Source organism: Echeneis naucrates, chromosome 18 (genome assembly GCF_900963305.1).
Source record: "Echeneis naucrates chromosome 18, fEcheNa1.1, whole genome shotgun sequence".
Taxonomy (NCBI): Eukaryota; Metazoa; Chordata; class Actinopteri; order Carangiformes; family Echeneidae; genus Echeneis; species Echeneis naucrates.
The window spans coordinates 12,606,627-12,624,280 of NC_042528.1; the positions used below are offsets into that span (position 1 = coordinate 12,606,627).

The window sequence follows — 17,654 nt, forward strand, 5'->3', positions numbered from 1 at the left end:
GAATAACTATGAGATACCAAGTGGAGAGGGCAGGAGAGGGAGACTGTGCTACAGAAAATCCCTATAAATTTAGTACATTTTTCATGCACACACTAAATGTATATCAATGTTCATGTGAGTGAGTAAATGAATAAATTGAATGAAAATTAGGAATTAATTTATATTAATATTGTGTTCTGTTCTTAAGCTGCTCAATGCAGTTTTGTTTCGTTTTTTTTTAACCAGAGGAGCAGCTGTCTCTTGCAGAATGGCTGTAGTGTACATACAACCATCTTGGATGTGAAACGTAAAGCTCCAGCTCTGTTTTTGTAATTGTTGAACCTTTTTCTCCAGAGCCGAAGCTTACATTTCAGGAGAGTCTATCCAAAGAAGAAAAACTAATTCCACTATTTGCCAAGGATCCACAATGAAAAAAGATAAATTCTGCGTTAAGACAGCTACCATGAGACTCAGTCAGTCCAATAAAGTCAGTGGGATTATCAATGGAGAGATTACAAGACCACTACTCTGGTGCTGCAGAATTGATGAGATATGAATAATCTAAGATGGTAAACACAATATTTCATTTGAAATATAATATAAATTCTAACTGTATTAAAACAGCATATTTAAAACAGAGGGCCCTGCGATGGACTGGTGACCTGTCCAGTATGTACGACTGTACATCAGCAGAAGATGAATGAATTTAAAACAGAGTTTTCAAAGTGCTTTGACACTCTAATCAAAGCAGGACATCAATGAAGGATCTTTAAGGAAGGGCAAACAATATGCTTCAACAGAGGAACAAATACTTACACACATAATAAAACAACTAGCCTTCATGTCAATGTAATAATTAAATAAGGTTTAAAGGTACAAAGATGATATTGGCTTCACCACCCAAAGATTTGATTATTTGAGTCAGAAGCCAAATGACTGACAGAACACAAAGATTCGAAATAAGTGATTACAAGACACAAAGAAAGAAAGAAAGAACAACAAAAGAGAAATTTGAAAAATAAAATGTGTTAGGTTTAGTTTGCTTGTTTGTTTTTCCTTCTCTTGCTAACCCACACTGTTGAGATCACGATAGCGGAGCCTTGAGGGAACAATGCGAAAAAATACAACAAAATTTGTAACCCTTCAAATGCACCCTTAAACCCTTAAACCCTTAAAGTGAAATATTTATATCTATATCTAAAATGAAATTTTCTATAAATAAGGGGCGAAAATGAAAATCAAAAAAACTTCATAAAATCACTGAATGACAATAGTGAGCTGCGCTGTGAGCTTCTGAAATACAAGTTTTGGAATTGACCGTGAAGGCATCGTGATTGGTGTGGTGTCGAGGACTGCAGCAGACAGCGGACGAACACATGGATCTGCCACCAGCTGAAGACAACCAATGTGTGTCCTCCCAGCTGTGAAGGGACTGGGGGCCGGCAGGATGGAGGACCTGTTCCTTGAACACACCGCAGCAGCTGCTCGACCGCGCGTCTCCTGACAGCAACACAACCAGTGACGCAGACGGATCGGCAAACCTCCGCTCCTTTATCACCACACAACTATACAAAAGTCAACAAGTGGATTCACCCTCACTGTCACTACCTCTGATTTGTTTTTTGTTTTTGTTTTTTTTCCTGCACAAACCGCCAAGCTGTCCGCGGATTATGGAGGAAAGAGTGAACGCGATGCAAACCCGATTTCCAAGTGTTGCTGTTCCCCCTAAACATGTGCAACACACCTCCGCCCGTACGGCCCGGCCGGCCGGCCGCCTCTAACCCGCTCTGGAGGCTCCACAGCCGACTCCAACATGTTCATCTTGTGGGTGCCGGTCAGTTTGTTCCTCGGCTTCATAGTTGCACAGACATGGAGCGTTCAGATGTCGTGGGAAAACTGGCACACCGAGCCTCAGAATCAGGGAAATGAATTTGATAAACCGAGCTCCCAGCCGCACATAGTATTCATCCTGGTGGATGATCAAGGTTTCAGGGATGTTGGGTACCACGGCTCCGAGATCAAGACCCCGACCCTGGACCGGCTGGCTGCGCAGGGAGTCAGACTTGAGAATTACTACGTGCAGCCGCTGTGCAGCCCGTCCAGGAGCCAGCTCATGACCGGCAGGTACAAGAACACAAAGCCTGCACCAGAGCCTTATCGTTTATTATCTGTCTGTCTTTTTTTTTTTTTTAGTTTTAGTTTAGGACTGCTCACGCTACACAACACACCCACCTGTTCAGTCAACCTCCTCTCTGGTATAAATGTTAACCAGATAACCCAGAGCCCCTATAATCCAGGATCTGTTAGAGCACCTGCTGGTGAGGTGAAGGCGAAGCAGGATGGATTTGATGCCTCTCTGTTTTAGGCCATTACCATAAATGCAAATATCCAAACACTGATAAGACAACATACACAATTTCATACTTGTAAAAGCGCATCATGTGACCGGATCAGGCGGTCTCAGGATCCATGTGGACAAATGCTGCAAGGTCGGAGTTGTCAGATGAAAAGACTGTTGGTTTCTCAGTTAGCTGTTACTGATAGTGAACATGGCAGCCATAGAAGCATCTTGCATGCACCGCTTTTTGGTCCGTTCAGACCCATAAGTTTTCAAATACAGCTGTACAGTGCAGCACAGCTGGAAGAGAAGCATTCTGGGCTGAAGTCATGACACTGATGTCTGCTGCTGTGGGTGAGGTGTGTGTGTGTGTGTGTGTGTGTGTGTGTGTGTGTGTGAGGTCAGAAAGTTCATAAAGATAAATCATCAACTCTTCTTGACAAATGTGAAAAGGGCAGTCAAGAGGTATTTTTAATGGTAACACATAAACCAGCACTAAATCACAATGATGGCTGACAGAGGATGACACCGGCCTGTCCCTTTGGGTCTTCTAGTAGTGGTTTCATCAGAAGGTCAAACCCTTATCCACCCACAGCTGGAGGGATGAGCATGTGAAACAGGGAACATGGAATGCAGTCCAAGCCTTATTCCACACATCTGAGCTAAAAAGTATCCTATTTGACAGTGTAACATGCAGCTCTCACAACCTGGATAGTGTGCATCATGTCCTGACAGCGATCTAGCTCCTCTAAGGTTCCTGATCATCAGCCAAACTCACTGCTCACAAGGTTTTTTATTGTTTTTTTTATTATATAAATTGAAGGTTTCAACTGCTCATTAGCCTTCTCCAGCTTTCAGACTGTGCAACAAAGATAGTGTGTGAGGTGAAAGGCCAGCTGCGATCAGGTGTTCCCAAAACAATAGGAAGATAGTGTAGTTTGACTGCTGAGTCTGCCTTTATACCTGCAACACCAGAGGCTGTGGAATAGTACTGGAAAACCTTTATTTCTTAACTGCTACAATTTACATCAAACACCAAACTCATACTCAACAGAAAGAGATTTGTTTTTCTTTTATTTATTTTCTTTTAGTTTTTACACAATATATATTAAAAGACAAGCAAGCAAATTCCATCCAGTGTAGGGGGGAATGAAAAACCCCATAGATCTCATTAAGAGCAATAGTAAGAAAGAGGAGAAATGTGACATTAAGTGTGATATACACTTTTCAGGGATATTATCCTTATAAACCATCAATTTGTCCCCTTGGTGCCCAGGTGTTTCTATTATCTTGTCCACCTTGTCAATATCAATAAAGATAGGGTAAATAACAGTTAGTCCTCTCTGTATAATAAATACAACTAGAAAGCTCTACACATTACAAACTGCAGTTGAATTCTTAACTTTGAAGAGTGATTTATTACAGGCATGTGTGTTCAGCTGCTTTAGTTTCAGCTGGATGTCCCTAATAAAATGCAAAATGAGTGTATAATGCTGTGAGTGGCTACTGGGAAAAATGGGCCTCACGGCTGAGTAACGGCGCCCAATCCAGGATTTATAATACAAGCATGGTCTGTGTGCGCAGTAGCCGATAGTGGTGACTGTGTGTAGACTGTTGCTCACGATATGTAACCAATGAGACATTGCTGTAGTCAGGAAATTACTCCTGACCACACATTCACACGAGGTCAGGCCTAAAACAGCACATTTTTAAATTTGCTTAATTACTTAAAAGAAAAAAAAGTAAATATCATCACCCTCAGTATCAGACATATCCAGTGATGTTGTCTGGATACAACACGTACACTGTAAACAGGATATGCTAACTGCTAATTTACTATAGGCTGCATGCTGCCAATTTGCTATAAAGAAATATACATTTTAGGGAGAAAAAACAACCACAGCGTATTACTGTAACTGTCTCCACAGCAGCTGAATAGCAGCCAATTTACAGGAACTGCAGTTTAAAAACCAAGAGCATTTTGGGAGGAGTGGGTGTCCATGGTGCCAGACTTTTAAAACCTTGTTAGTGAGCCTTGTCTTCAGTTTTTTGTCAAACTATTTTTTAAGTGTTTCCAATTAAGGCGGCAGCAGTGTTACCATAGTAACAAGAGATTTAGAGGGCTGCAGGAAGCTATAAAGAGATATAATGCGAGGCTGACTAACATGTACAGTATGGTAGGGGGTCAGTGGTGGTCTGGCTTTGAGTTTACACGCAGACTGTTTCACATCAGCAGTTTCCTTTGCTGTACATGCTGCTCTGCAGGGCTTCTCCTCTGCTGGTTCCACCATCTGCTCTGCTCCTCAGGCATGCTGGGCACCAAAGGTTTCTTGGTAAGAGTCCAAGAAAATAATGATAAAAGTGTGGCCCGACCTTAGCTAAAATCCATGTTAACATGCAGGTGCAGATTCAGATCTGGTTCCTGCCTTGTAATCCTCGATGTATGGCTGCAGGAGCATGTTTGAGGTTGAGTAAAAGAACATTATCCATTCATGTATTAACATATAAACACCTGTGGTCTGTGTCAGATGGACACCCCAGAATTCTGAAAACACTTCTTTCAAGTCTTTTGATAATATTCATGGAGACTTCTCCAGTCAAATGTCAGCAAAGGGCTGAGCACGAAAAACATCAGCCTGAGTACATGTTATGATTCTTCTGAATCAAGCTGTATGCAGATTTTATTCTGGCTATCTGATTCTGATTTCTTCCTGAAGCACTCTGTTACGGTTGAATCCGTCAGTGTTTTTCTCAGCTGTCAACCTGATGGACAGCAACTCAAAACCTATTCAATCACTGCTTATCTGGACTTGTGTGTTTTTGAGAACACCTGAATTTCCTCCAAATCAGTGTGTACTGTCTACAGACTAGGTCAAGTAGATCTATTAGTCCCTTTTATGGATCCCTTTTATGACAAGACAAAAAAAAAAAAAAGCTTCAAGGTTCAGCAACCCTCAGACACCGTGGTGTATACCAGTGGCCAGGGAAACTGTCTGACTGAAGAAGGAGGCCTGCTGAAGGAGCAGCAGACCCCAGGTGGTCGTCCATCTTTTTAAAAAAGGGGACCAGAGGGTGTATGCCAACTATAGAGGCATCACACTACTCAACCTGGGAAAGTTTACTCCAAGGTGCTAGATAAGAGTGTCAGGCCGATCGACGAACCTCTGATTGAAGAGCAACAATGCGGGTTTTGTCCTGGTCGTGGAATAACAGACCGGCTCTTCACCAGGATCCTGGGAGTATGCCCACTCGGTTTACATGTGCTGTGTGGACCTGGAGACGGCATACGACCGGGGCCCCGGGAGTTTTTGAGGGGAGTGCTGCGGGAATATGTGGTGAGGGGGTCACTCTTAAGGGCCATCCAATCCCTGTACGCCCAAAGCGAGCTGTGCAGGTATTCGGCAGTAAGTCAGACTTTTTCCAAGTGAGGGTTGGCCTCCGCCAGGTCTGTGCCATGTCACTGATCCTCTTCGTGATTTTCATAGACAGGATTTCTAGGTGCAGAGGAGAGGGGTTGCAGGTCGGGGGACTCAGGATCGCATTGCTGATTTTTGCAGACGATGTGGTGTTGTTGGCACCATCGGTCTGTGACCTTCAGCTCTCATCGGACAGGTTCGCAGCTAAGTGTGAAGTGGCTGGGATGAGGATCAGCACCTCCAAATCAGAGGCTGTGTTTCCTTGTGGTCTTGTTCACGAGTGGGGGAAGTTTGGAGTGTGAGATTGGCCAGATTATCGGAGCAGCGGGAGCGATACTGCAGTCGCTGTATCACACCACTTTGACGAGAAGAGAGCTAAGCCGGAAAGCGAATCTCTTGATCTTCAGGTCAGTCTTCGTTCCTACCCTCCCCTATGGTCATGAGAACTGGATCATGACCGAAAGAACAAGATGGCGGCTAAAAGGGACGAAAATGAGCTTCCTCAGAAGGGTGGCTGGCTTCTCCCTTAGAGATAGGGCGAGCAGCTCTGTCATGCAAGAGGAGCTCAGAGTAGAGCCGCTGCTCCTTTGCATTGAGAGGAGCCAGTTTAGGTGGTGCGGACATCTGGTTAGGATGCCTCCTGGGCGCTTCCCTTGGGAGGTGTTCCAGGCACGTCCAGCTGGGAGGAGGACTTGGGGCAGACTGAGGACCAGGTGGAGAGATTATATCGCCACTCTGGCCTGGGAACACCTCAGGATCCCCCAGTCAGAGTCTGAAATTGCTACCCCCACAACCCAACTTCGGGTAAGAGGATGAAGATGGATGGATGGATGAAAAAAAGGAAAATGCCATATTAAAGTGATATTACAGCAATTACTAGCCAGTGAGGAACTGCCCTGTCATGTTCCCAGAATCCATCCATGCATTAATTTTTTATGCTTTTTTTCTTCGGCGGCATTTTTTCTTTCAGCAGGCCAGCATAAAGTTAAAAAGTCAACATTTTGAGAGCCCAAGTCAAATTCTCAATTTCAGGTGGAACACATTGACTATAAAGCTTTTCTTAGAAGAACCAAACCATAAAGCCAGCATAATAAAAGACATACACTTTTCCAATGTGACAACGCTGTCAGCAGCCCTGCAGGACGTCATGACTGATCCTTATCCAAGGCATTAACCTTTGCAAAATCAGATGTTTTCACATCCTGGAAGTTGAAGAAAGATATTAATGTGAAATTCTATGGTGTGGGCAGCCTTCAGCTGAGTTGAACTCACTATACATATATAACTTCTATCTGAAAATAAGCTGACTAAATAGAAGACAGCATTAATAATGAAGAGAGTTTAGAAAAGCACAAGAAGACAACATGAACCCTTTGACCATTTATTATTCCATTAATATGAAAAGTAATGAGAGAGAGGTCTAAAAAAAGTGGTGCCTTTTATCTGAGTCAGGATACATGCTGTAAAACCATCCTTCATTTAAAGGTCTACTTTTATTTTTGGAATATAGTCCATCTAATGCAGTGGAAAGCACAAGCATTCATATATTTCCCTTCATTGTGGTTGTAACAACATCTAAAAGGCTTCCGAGTAAATTTATATAGATTTTAAGCTCCATCAATTAAGGACTGGCCTCTAAACACCATATACTATGAAGGCCAAACTGTTCAACTGTTCAAGGCCCAATTCTGCTTGATTGCACCAATGTTGGTGCAAAACATTCTTTGGATAGGTCAGACCACAAAGTCATCAGTGCTGTATCCTTCATAGCCTAAGAAATTAAGATGCTGCTGTGATGTAATCATTTTTCAAATGAAAAGTAGATTCGGCATCTTAATCAAAATACAGATATTGTCTATAAAAGTCACTGATTTACTGATATAACAGTTAAACAGGGCTAGTGATTTGTGGCTGTCACTGCAGCAGTAAGACATATTGTGACAGAACTTAGCTCACAGGGATTTGACATCGTTTAGGTCAGAAGAGTCATATACGGAAAAGGCTCCATGTTAAAAAGGAGAATGGATGATAAGGACCTGGCAGCAGTTGTGTACAGCTGCTGTTGGAACCCTAACAAAGTTCTCTGGCCTTTCAGCAACAGGAACTCACAAAAGGTTTTCCTCCCTTTTCACCCATTGGGAAACTCATGACATCAGAAAAACCTGTGTGGGTTTGTTTTTGTTGTTGTTTTTCATTTTGTTTTAAACTGCACTGATGAGGTTAGAGGTTTAAAGTCAAAGTATTTGCCTCAACTTTAGTTATTTTAATCTTCAGTCTCAGAACCCTCTCCCTGATCTTTTCTGAAGGGGGCACAGACTGTTCCTCAAGCAGTCCCCTAACATCAAACTATGTCAAACGTGTTTGTGGAATACACATGTGACAAGGCAGATAGATACGTCTTGAACCTTTTCAGCGGTTCTAGATCCTTTGTAATTACAAACGCGCCTCTGCAGCCCAAACTTCTGAACTGTGACAACTTACCTGTCCAGACTAGAAGGTTTAGTACCTTACAAGCACACCTTACAGCTCTTCAGCAGCAGCTGACTCACTAACCCTTTGTGTATCTTCTCTTGACTCCTCGTCAGTTTCTTACCTTCTTGCCTTTATTCTTACCTAATAAAATCTGAAAACCATACTTAAATTAAATATGAAGCCAAATTTCGGCCCACTCACATTTTCCTTGTGTCACAGGTGTTTGATCCACAGTCACTCCTGTCAAGCAAAGACAAACCTGATTATTTTTTTTTTTTTTATCTGTCTCTTACATCGCTGAATGAGGTTCCATATGTCAGCAAACAAAAGATCTGTACCAATGATAGTGGCTCTACTCCAAAAAGAACAATGCAGTCTTGGATTATCTGCTCTGGAGCACATGAGGTTAGGTTGTTTGTTTACTTAAGATTTCTCTTTTTCACTCTGCTCCTCGCTCAACACAACTAATTGTTCTCACACTTCCCACCCATCCACACTCATCTAAAACTCCTCTTAACTGCTTACTCAAGCTGTTTCAGTGACCTGCCACTCTTTCACTTCCAATGCCTACAGCAGACTAGAACCTTGGATCAGACTTTTCATTCACAGCAAGAAGGGATTGAGAGTTGACAGATAAGCAACATTTGTTGAGGAGTTGGTGTTTGATTTTGAGGAAAGAAAATCTAACCAGGAGATTTGGTCTTGACCTGGAAGAATCAGTACAAAAGAGAACATAACGGAAGAGGGGTGAGTAAAATGGAGGAAGGATACTCACAGATAACAATGAGCGCAAATGAACAGCTTTCAGGGAGGAACAGCTAAAGAGTAAGACAAACTGCTCTCAGGGAGACTTTGATTAAATACAGAGTGCTGGGTCGACGCTACTTATTTGAACCATATGTGAGGAAGATATGGAGCAAGAATACAAGAGAGGACCCCAGCCTGCAGCAGGTCTGTCAGGAACCTCAGTGGCTGGAGCTGTGGCCTGTGCACTTGTTTTGTGAGACTTGAACGATTGCTGGGACTCAATGATTCAGTTTTAATGGCCTGTGTGATTTGTTGGCCTTGTGGCTCAGCAGTTATGTAAATAACCCAGAGAGATAGCGTGATTATAGCAGCGTTTAACACCACGTTTCACTCACGGAATGCATCTGCGTCTTGGTGTGAATGCCAGAAATATTTTGCTGCCCATGTGTGGCTTGAATCCATGTGGGATAAAGGCTGCAGAGGTGCTTTACCCCCAGATCTGTGGCCCCTGCACCATAGCTGCATGTTCATGTTTTGCTTGGTTTTAAAAGGAACTATAAATCACTCAGATTGGACATGGCATATGGAGGGATTGCAGGGAAGAAGAGAGGGTCTCCAGAGGGCAGTAGATATTGCGTTCATTATTTTGAGCTGTCCTTCACATGCCCCACAACCTTCAATTTCAAGACCCCGTTTCCTTATGAATCCTCTTGAACATAGAGGAACAACACGCAGATTATTTGAAAGTCTTTGTGTTAAACTTTATGCTGTTCCTTGCCAAAACCTTAGGGATACTTTGATTGATTTGTGGAAGGATCACAGGCAGCACTTTGCATGACATTCTCATTACAAGGCTGTAACCTTCAGATATGTGAACACCCCAAAACCCTGCAGGAGCTGTGAGAGCAAGTCCTTAAAAGGGTCAACTCATAAGCACACAAACATACTTACATGCCTTGAAAAAATCCATACATTGTCTCCATCTTTGTTCTTTTTTATTCATTTCTGGGTTGGATCATACATTCCTTTTCTCTCAGCCCCAAGTACCTTGCAAATAAAAATGAATGAAGGGTAGAACTGGAAAAATTATCTTTACATAAAGTAAACTAGCAAAAGGCGATTGGAGATAATGAAGTATATTGCATCCAATGGTATTTTATAGGGCAAGGAACAAGTCTAAATTCAGATACATGTGGAAAAATGGAGCGATTATAGAGACCATGGTTTTACAAGCATCTAACTTGGAGTTCATTATGCATTATGTGTATTTTTTTAATTCAATGCTGGAATAAACAAGCTTCTTTACAATTTAAGAACCAGGCTCAATTGACTTCTGGATTTAGCTGTCTTACCTAGAAATACATGCTGCATTCACTTCTTCCCATCACTTTGAAATCCCATGGCCTACTGACAGATCAACAATAGCTCCTCTATCTCCCAGAGAGCAAATTCATAGCTGGGTTTCAGGACTCCCCTGGTCTAGACCACCAAGTGACAAGAGTTTCTTCTTTTTGTCATTTGAAGCCAAGTTGGCTCCCACCGAGGCCAATGTGGTTTCATTTTGAATTCACTGACCTAAACTGAAAGACAATAAATTACAATATCAATTTCATACATACAGTACACACACACACACACAAAATATTGTCTCCCGGAGCCTTTCTCAAGCTGCGGTCCATGAGTAAAAGACTACTAAGCTATTGAACAGACTAGTGCTCTGTGTGGTTTTCAGTATTAAATGAATTCATCTATCAAGTCAAACATTCAGCTTTAATTGTGTGTTCCCATTGTTGTTGGACTACATGCAACCAACTGTTTGGTGGGGCCAGGTCAGTTAAAGAAAATCAACAGGAATCTCTAACTGCATTGACACAGCATGACGTGTAAAGTTATACTATAATGATTCCTGTGTTGCTTTTGATAGTGTTTGACCAGTGATCTCTTGAGTGAGTGATAGGTGTGATGTCAGCTGAGGTGCACCACTAATTTTGCAGGAACAGGGATTTAAAACTATTGCATATGTTGTTAGTGTAGCTACCACAAACTGTGTGTGTGATAACATGTGGCCAACAGACAACTAATGATGATTTCTAAGCGTCTATCTAAAAAACGTCTATCCACTCATTCATAATGTATAGAGCCTGTTCCATGCTATCTAACATAGACTTGGTTGGAATTTATTAACTGGATAAAGTTGTTTCAGAGAGTTGTTAAAGGAGTTTGAAAAGAGTTGACGAAATCAACACTAAAGCTCTGTCTGATCATTTCAATGGTGGCATGGTCAGTGTCATGGAAGTGGGAGCAGACGCACGTTTGCAACAATGACAATCACAGTTACGTTACACAACAGTCTGATGTCAATATGTATGTCTATCTAATCACAACAACATTTAGTTAGCGACAGACAGATCCTCAAATTTCTGATAGTTTTACTTAAGCACATATATTTATTTCCACACATCATTCTATATTCCTTTCAATGATCCCACGCAAGACAAAGATATATACCACACACAAGGAAGGGCCAAAGAGGCATCCAACCCTATAATGTCATTGGACAATCAGGTAAAGAATCCTTCTGTGGGAACCTTTGTTACAACTTTTGCTTCATCGAGCATAATCTAGTGCTCTAATACAGATCAAATTAATTCTATGCATGAAGCAAAACGCCTGCACTCTAGGATTGTTGTTGTTGTGGCACAGGACAGTGATCCTATTGGTTGGGTGTGGCAGGGCTGGGTTTTCTCTCTTTAGCACATTCCCATCAGGTTGAATTAATATAATATAGTTTATTACCCCTCTCCATTGACTTTCTTATAGTCTTTGTTCACTTGTCCTTCTAGTTGTATACATTTGTGTTGTTACACAGATTCAATGAAAAAAGACATAAATTGTGGAACTTCTGTTCTATATCAGTGAGTCCATTGCTGCTCCACATACCACATGGTGGTGTGACCCTTGAAGGAATTGCCTTGTCCTTCAAGGAGTCTCACTAGGCCCGACCAAGCTTCTGGTTCTCCGCCAACTGAATCCTCTGGAAAGCCAATCCTGTTTTCACCCTAGACTCTCTTGGTGACAGCTTAACTGCACAACCCTAACTCTGAAGAGAGCAGCAGAGCACTCAAAGTGGGGAGAAGGTGAAGAAGCCTCTGGTTGCATCAGTTCCTGTCTCCTGGGTGTCTTTGTTTCAATCAAAGCAGGTGAGAGGAGTCAGACTGAAAATGAAGTCAGAACTCTTAATGTTTGTCCTTAAGAGATATCTCCAACCTGAGCTGCTTCATTGTGGGCCACAAACAGCCACAGTGTGGGTAATGGTTAAGTTGGCTTGGATGCTTCAAGTGGGGCTACTGATCCCACAGTTCACTGTGAACTGATCCAAGCAGAGGATACTTAGACATAATCAAAATTGAAGAATACCAGCTCAGCAAATTGTGCAATGCACCACCAGTCATGGAGCATCTGCTTCAACGGTGGTAGAAAACATCATTTCTCAGTATGTCATTGTTCGCACTGATTGTGATGTTCGACGCTTGGAGCCCTGGATCCATCTGGTGTTAAACATATTCACTAGACACCATAGAAATACAACAGTACCAAGTCTAGTTCAGTCAGATTTAAGAAATAGAAAGAAATGTCTCAACATCTTTCTGCATTAATTTTTCTGAAGAGCTGAAGCAGCCAGCATGCCTCTGTCTGAAAAAAAAAACATCCCTTTTCCAGCATCTTTAAAGCGAACTAATTCACATATTGTGTTATGAGCGGTGTTGGCCTATTCATTAAAATAAGTTATCAGAGGAGTCATATTTGTGTAGATTTCTTCTTCCACCTAAATAGTAGTGTTTATAATGTCTGACCAGTAGGAGTTTCTTTAGGTGCATGATAATTGAGTTGAAACTTGAAAAACTTGAAAAACTATTAAGGAAATACAAGCTTCTTTTCATAATTTAACAGCCATATGCCATGTGTGTTCACATAAGTCAATATCACATATTTCAAAATCATCCAGTTGATGATTTTTTTATATACATTTCTTTTCTTAAAGTTTCTCTCTAGAGCTCTGGTGAGACTAGATGGCTGAGCCAATCAGGAGAGCAGAATGGCTGAATGAAAATATAGCAGATTTCTGGTAAATGATTGGAGAAACCAAATCCTGCAAGGCTGGAAAATAAGTACAGGTGGGCCAGGTTTGGAGGACAGCTTAGAGCAGCTTGACTGCTTTTTTATGACATCACAAAGTTCCAGCAGTCCTGAAAGCTAGTTTTAAAGTTCAGTTTCTGAATACAGACTCTGAGCCTTTCTCTGTGGACTGAGAACTTTGATACTCAGTTGTGTTAACATCAAACCTAGACCATTATAAAAATAAAAAAAAAAAAGCAAACAAACAACTTTTTAAAACTTGGGACCTTTAAATTATTCTCTCGGGTAATACATTTTTTAATCTCAATTGCTATTGGAATAATTTTCATATGTTTACTTTTGTCTTTTTGTTTTTCACAAAATGGCTCATTGCCAACACAAAATACTTGACATGATCAAGAGTTATATTGCTATGATTCCATTTTGGTCGGAGCACTTGAAAGTGTTGAGGTTCCTGGAGGCATTGAGTAATGAGGGACAGATGGAAGGTTTCTTCATGCGAGCAGAAATGTAGCAGACCTAGGTCATATACCACAATATAAACTCAGTATAGCTTTTCTTTTACTTCTATTGGGCTTATCAAGGAAGGAAAATTATATCACTCTTGAAATCTCTTTCAAGTTTGTCATGGGTAAATTTTTTAGCAGTTGAGTAGTTAATGATGCAGTGGTGAGGGACTGGGTAAGTTTTTTAAATCCAGTGGGTGGCAGGTGTTTGTTTTTGTTAGAATCCAATGACATATCTATTAAATGCCTAAAGAGAAATTGTCGTGGTAAATGTCCTTCACTTATCAATAGTTTTCTTGCTGCCAAGATGGCTCACACTGCATCATTAGCTTCAGGTCAAAATTCTGCTTCCTGTCAGTCATTGAGTGACAGGTCTTCTGCCGTTGCTCTGGGCATTATGTCTCCACACTTCTGTCAGCTCAAATGTGTTTGCCTTGGATGGCGTCCATTGTAATTACAGTTGAATTCAGAGCGTCAATGTATAATTTCCAATACAAAGATTATCTCTGTAAGTAGACTGGGTAAACTGATTTCTGAATAAAAATCAGAATTTCTGTGTGTGTGTGTGTCTTAGTGTGTCTAAACTTTTGACTGGTAGTACATGTTCATGCATACAGTAGTATGTGAGCTTTTTGTATAAACTTGTGCAGCCGTTCCCAGATTGTCACTACTAAGAAACTTTGGCAACATGTTACTTGTACGTGTAATTGCAATACTTTGCAATTACTGATGTTGCTTATTCTGTTTGAGTATGTTTGCCTTTCCATCTGAAATCTTAAATGTAAAATTCTATTAAATTTACTGAAACATTACAGCCTATAGGCAACCTTTGAGTAGAGATGTTTGTATGTGATTAAATGGTGTCTCATGGGCATTGGCTTGCAGGAGATTTAGAAAAAAAAAAGTCAGGTTGTGTTGAAGTGAAAATGTTCCCACTTCTCATTTAATTAATGGGCTCATCATATTTTAATATTTCACATTTTAATATAGCATAAATTTAATTTTTAAATTATTATCCAATTTCAAGGAAAATAGACCAGAAAGAAGGGGACGCAGTAGGGTGTGAATTCTATGTGTGAGTGAGTGACAGACTGTTCCAAGCAATCAGTAAAGAGTACAGAGCAAGTCAGAACCAGTTCTCACTCCTCCTCACCTGCACCTTCTCCTCCAAATATGGTTTCCTCTGGTTTCAAATATAAAGATAGACAAGTTACACATAAACAGTTGGCAAAGCAGGGCAGCACAGTGGCATAGCGGTTAGCACTGTTGCCCCACAATAAGAAGGTCGCAGGTTTGGTTCCTAGGCCTGGGGCCTTTCTGTTAAAGCTGCAGAGTTTGCTTGTTCTCCCTGTGCTTGTGTGGGTTTCCTCCAGGTACTCCAGTTTCCTTCTACCGTCCAAAGACATGCATGTTTAGTATGTTAATTGGTGACTCTAAATTGTCCATAGGTGTGAATGTGAGTTAGAGTGGTTGTTCATCTCGGTCTGTCTCTGTATGATGGCCCTGTGATGGACTGGCAATCCGTCCAGGGTGGCCCCGCCCAATGTGATTTGGGACTGGCTCCAGCACCCCCTGCAACCCAAAAGCAGAGAATGAATGAATGAATGAGTTCACAAACCAGTGGGTGACATCACAGTGGTTTAATACTTTACAGGAGACAGAAGTGAATAAATGCAACCCATTTGTAGTAACGTGCTGTATATTTAAAAAGGAAAATATCCCTAAAATATTTTTTTTCTGGTGTTTTCTACTTGAGCTTGTATAAAGCTGCATATTTCTTTAAAGCTGATCATGTCTCTGATGAGTGATATTTTGTTTTTATTTTGTAGGTATCAGATTCACACTGGCCTTCAGCACTCCATCATTCGTGCCACCCAGCCCAACTGCCTGCCTCTGGAAAATGTCACCCTGCCCCAGAAACTCAAGCAAGCAGGATACTCCACCCACATGGTGGGCAAGTGGCACTTAGGCTTCTACAAGCGTGGATGCCTGCCCACCCAGCGTGGCTTTGACACTTTCTTTGGCTCCCTGCTAGGAAGCGGAGACTACTACAGTCACTACAAATGTGAAGGACCTGGAATGTGTGGATATGATTTGTATGAAGGGGAAGAGGCAGCATGGGAACAGGACCGTGGCATGTACTCAACTGTGATGTTTACCAGAAAAGCCATCAACATCTTGGCCAATCACAACCCCCGCAAACCTTTGTTTCTCTACTTAGCTTATCAGGCAGTTCATTCCCCACTGCAAGTTCCTGCCCGTTACCTTGAGCGCTACAAGGGCATCCCAAACTTACATCGTCGAAAATACGCAGCCATGGTGTCCTGTCTGGACGAAGCCATTCACAACCTCACTGGGGCACTAAAACGCTACGGTTATTATGACAACACAGTTATAGTATACTCCTCAGACAATGGTGGCCAGCCATTAGCTGGTGGAAGCAACTGGCCCCTCAGAGGGAGTAAGGCCACTTATTGGGAGGGAGGCATCAGGGCAGTGGGTTTTGTTCACAGTCCCCTTTTGTTAAACAAAGGGACAAAATGCCGATCTTTGGTCCACATCACTGACTGGTTCCCTACACTGGTGACACTGGGCGAAGGGACTTTAGACGAAGATCTAAATCTGGATGGGTATGATATTTGGGAGGCTATCAGTGAGGGCCGGCCATCTCCTCGACAGGATATTCTTCATAACATCGATCCAATCTACATTAAAGCCAAGAATGGCTCATGGAAAGCAGGGTATGGATTATGGAACACAGCCATTCAGGCTGCAATCAGGGTGGGCCACTGGAAGCTCCTGACAGGTGTTCCGGGCTACAGTGACTGGGTGCCCCCACAAACCTTCTCCAACCAGAGGATAACCAATCGTTGGCATAATGAGCACATACGTTGGGATCGAGGTAAATCTCTCTGGCTTTTCAACATCACAGCTGACCCTTATGAGAGGGTAGACCTGTCCCAACGACACCCACATATAGTAAAGAAGATGCTAATGCGGCTAGCGCATTACAACAAGACGGCAGTGCCAGTACGCTACCCGGCCAAAGACCTGCGTTCTAACCCCCAGTACAATGGAGGTGTGTGGGGACCCTGGTACAAAGATGGGAGGGAGGAGCAAGAAGAGGATGAGAGATACAATCATTTGTTCAATAACCATCTTGGAAAAAGTAGGTGGAAAAAGACATCAAAGAACAGAAAGCTGAAAAGAAAGGTAGAATAGTTTACTCCACTTGTGAAAGACTCCAGTTTCCTTTTCTCAGGGATTGACACTTCCTGCTTCAGGATAATCCTCTTCAGGCTCTCTAACCCCATAGTTTGTTTTAAATTTAAAGTTCATATGAAAAACTCAAATGGAACATTTTAAATGTCTCAAGCTAATGAGGCAAAGATCCACTTGTTCAAACACTACTGTTATACCCAGACAGCTGAAACCTCCTGTTAATGTTAGGGTAATCATAGAATGTTTATTTTTCTAGATTGTGTTGCATGCTTGAACTGTGTCACCATTGGATCTTTGTGTAGATTTTTGTTTCCCTTAGTATAGCAAATAGTCTACTTTTCATTGACGGTTGCCATAAATTTTGGCAACAAAGAAATAAAGCCAAATATAATTGAGTGATATTGTTGGATGCAATCGGATCTGAGGATGATGATGTCTTGTTTGTCTAACTGTTTGTCTGACTGTAAGACAAAGTAGCAAAATAAAAGCACCAGAAACAACGCTCTTCTGGTTAATAATTTATTCCAAGCTGATTGCAATAAGTATCTTCTTGACTGGAAAACATTTAAAATCTCTTAGCTTTAGAGAGTAGAGTTGTTTAGAGAGTTGATACCACTCGGTGCTTTTACACATGGAAAGTACACTTAAGTGAATCGGTAATAAAGACATAATTGCTTCTCTTGCAGTTCTTAAAAAGTACTGGCTTCATCAGTCATGGAGTACTGAACAAGCCATCCATATTAAACTATTAGCAAACATAATTCATAATCTTTAATTCTATATTTTTCATGTGTCCCCAATGGTCTGATTTGAACTCATCTTGAGTTTTACAAGTAG

The 17,654-nt window shown here is 41.6% G+C and overlaps 1 protein-coding gene across 1 annotated transcript; it reads left to right on the top strand.

Moving 5' to 3' along the window:
• Nucleotides 1-1,350: 1,350 nt before the first annotated feature.
• arsj (arylsulfatase family, member J) lies at nt 1,351-17,299 on the top strand. Its single transcript, XM_029526486.1, has 2 exons — nt 1,351-2,103; nt 15,425-17,299. Exons 1-2 carry the CDS (start codon nt 1,793-1,795, stop codon nt 16,815-16,817), a joined length of 1,704 nt encoding a protein of 567 aa, XP_029382346.1. The 5' UTR covers nt 1,351-1,792; the 3' UTR covers nt 16,818-17,299.
• Nucleotides 17,300-17,654: the final 355 nt, after the last annotated feature.

Excerpts from the sequence above, each read along its gene's own strand:
- arsj (XM_029526486.1), top strand. The coding sequence starts at position 1,793 with ATGTTCATCTTGTGGGTGCCGGTCAGTTTGTTCCTCGGCTTCATAGTT. Across the intron at positions 2,104-15,424 it reads AGCCAGCTCATGACCGGCAG|GTATCAGATTCACACTGGCC; the intron begins GTACAAGAACAC and ends TTTATTTTGTAG.